The sequence below is a fragment of the Crocuta crocuta genome, unplaced genomic scaffold, assembly GCF_008692635.1.
Source record: "Crocuta crocuta isolate KB4526 unplaced genomic scaffold, BGI_CrCroc_1.0 scaffold290, whole genome shotgun sequence".
Lineage (NCBI taxonomy): Eukaryota > Metazoa > Chordata > Mammalia > Carnivora > Hyaenidae > Crocuta > Crocuta crocuta.
The window spans coordinates 2,698,825-2,700,813 of NW_027527429.1; the positions used below are offsets into that span (position 1 = coordinate 2,698,825).

Below are 1,989 nucleotides of genomic sequence, written 5' to 3' on the forward strand. Positions count from 1 at the left end.
GTGTGGGGGGGGGGAGACCGCCTCTGCTCTGCATTCAACCTGGGCACTGAGCCGGGAAGAGCTGCCCCGTTGACCAGTGACGGGTCCTGGAAGGGGGACGTGCCTCCCCCGCTTTGGCGCAGCTTCATTTTCCCTCGCGTCTGCCCCGCGCGCCCTGTGCGCCCCGCACGCCCCGCCGGGGCAGGGAGAGGGGCGCGGCTCCCTTGCTCTGCTGTTTCGCCAGCTCCCTGGGAAGCTCCTGGGGTTTGCACCTCGTCTGCTCGCGTGGGACTCAGTCACGCCCTCCATGATTCCGGGGGGGGGGCAGGTCAGCACGCCCCCCACTTTACAGACGAGGAAGTGGACGCTCTGTGGGGCTAAGGATGTTGGCTCTGGTGTTCGGCGGCGCTGAGGACAGGGCGCTCGGTGCCCACAGTGGCAGGACTCACCCAGGGCGCGGGTGGTCCTCCCCTGGCGGTGGGCACAGGAGACAAAGAGCACAGTGCAGGCTGGCCATGAACGGGGCCTTTATTGGTGGACTCACCCCGCCGGCTCCGCAGGAGGGCACCGAGCCTGAGCCAGCCGCTCCCCGCTTCCCCCACCCCTGCGCTAGCTGGGGCGGCTCTGTGTTCCCTCCAACAGCGCGCTGCTGCCCTCCAGGATCTGCAGGCAGGCGAGGACCCTGCAAGGGACCTCTGTCCCGGGGGGGGTGTGACTGCAGGAGGGGTTCCCGGAGGAAGGTTCCAGAAACCTCCCCACACACTCCCGGCTGGGGCCGCTGCACAACTACGCTATGCCCCTCCTCTCAAGTCCCCTTCTCTCTGGGCCAGCTCGCCTCGGGCCCTGTGGCCGGGGTGCGGGCCACCCTCCGGGGACCAAGCCACATCCGCACCCAGTCCCTAGCGCCCCGGCGCCCGGCCCTCTCACACCCTGCAGCACCTGGGGTGTCCCCTGAGGGAGCGTCCATCTCCTGTCCTTGCACCGTGGAGGGGGCTGTGGGTGGCACCGGGGGCCGCAGGACGTGGCTGCGCCTCAGAACCTTCCATCTGTATGTTCTCGATCTAGCAGCTCGCAGCTGGGGGTGGGGCGCCAGCCTCCCCTGCCCCGAGTGCCCTGCAGACACCGGTTCCCTGCTCTCCCGAGCCTGCAGGTGGGGCCCCGCCGCCCGGGGCCGGTCAGCCGGACGGACAGGAGGCCCAGGTGCTCGGGGGCGCCCCGGGTGGGAGCCGGGCGCAGCAGAGTCTGTCGCGGGGCTGCACCGACCAGCGGGCACGCCAGCCTGAGCCATGTCTCGGACGCAGAGAATTCCGGAAGGCCTGGCGGGAAGGCCGCTTGCCCATTGGTCGGGTTCTCTCCAACCCCAGCTCTCTCACCTCAGGGACGGGGACAGAGGCGGGGGAGGTGAAAGGCATGGCCCAGGTCACCACCAGGAGGCAGACAAAGGCTGTGGACATGGCCGGAGGCACCAGCGCTGGAGACACGGAGGGGCGCGACAGCAGGTGACTCGGCACCGCAGGAGGGGCCCCGGGGGGAGGGGACACGGCCTGAGGACAAGGGGCAGATGGCCTGGGGCTGGCGGGCCAGGCCTCTAACTTCAGGGCCGACTGGGAGGCAGACAGGGCTTCCCGGTCCAGAGACGATTCTGAAACTGAGTCGCACTGCGGTGGCGGCACCCAGCAGGGGTGCGACTGGACGGGGTCATTAGCACACCGGGGCGCGGGGTCTCCCAGCCTGGCCTCGGAGCCCACCTGGCCACCAGGTGGGGGTGGGGGGAGAGCAGAGAAAGCCAAAACCACTTCCAAGCCGCGCCCCAGAGCCGGGCGGCGCGGCTCAGTCTCCAGAGCTGAACATCTCAGCCTCCTTCTCCTTCCAGAAGGCGAAGCTGCGGTCGATGTAGCGGCAGATGTCCTCGTTGCTGAACTCGCCCATCTCAGACACCAGCTCCAGGGGGTCTTCCACGGGGGCTTCGGAACGAGGAGGGTCCCATGTCGGGGGAGGCGCGGCTGGCGG

General features: G+C 69.5%; 1 protein-coding gene across 1 annotated transcript in view; it reads right to left on the minus strand.

Annotated features, from left to right (window-relative positions):
• Positions 1–530: 530 nt before the first annotated feature.
• Positions 531–1,989, minus strand: part of ESPNL (espin like) — a 25,470-nt gene continuing 24,011 nt past the window's right edge. The window contains 2 exon segments of the mRNA XM_077758368.1: positions 531–1,983; positions 1,985–1,989. The exon segment at positions 1,985–1,989 is cut by the window's right edge and continues 275 nt beyond it. Of these exon segments, the coding sequence (XP_077614494.1) occupies positions 1,810–1,983; positions 1,985–1,989 (179 nt within the window). The 3' untranslated portion in view covers positions 531–1,809.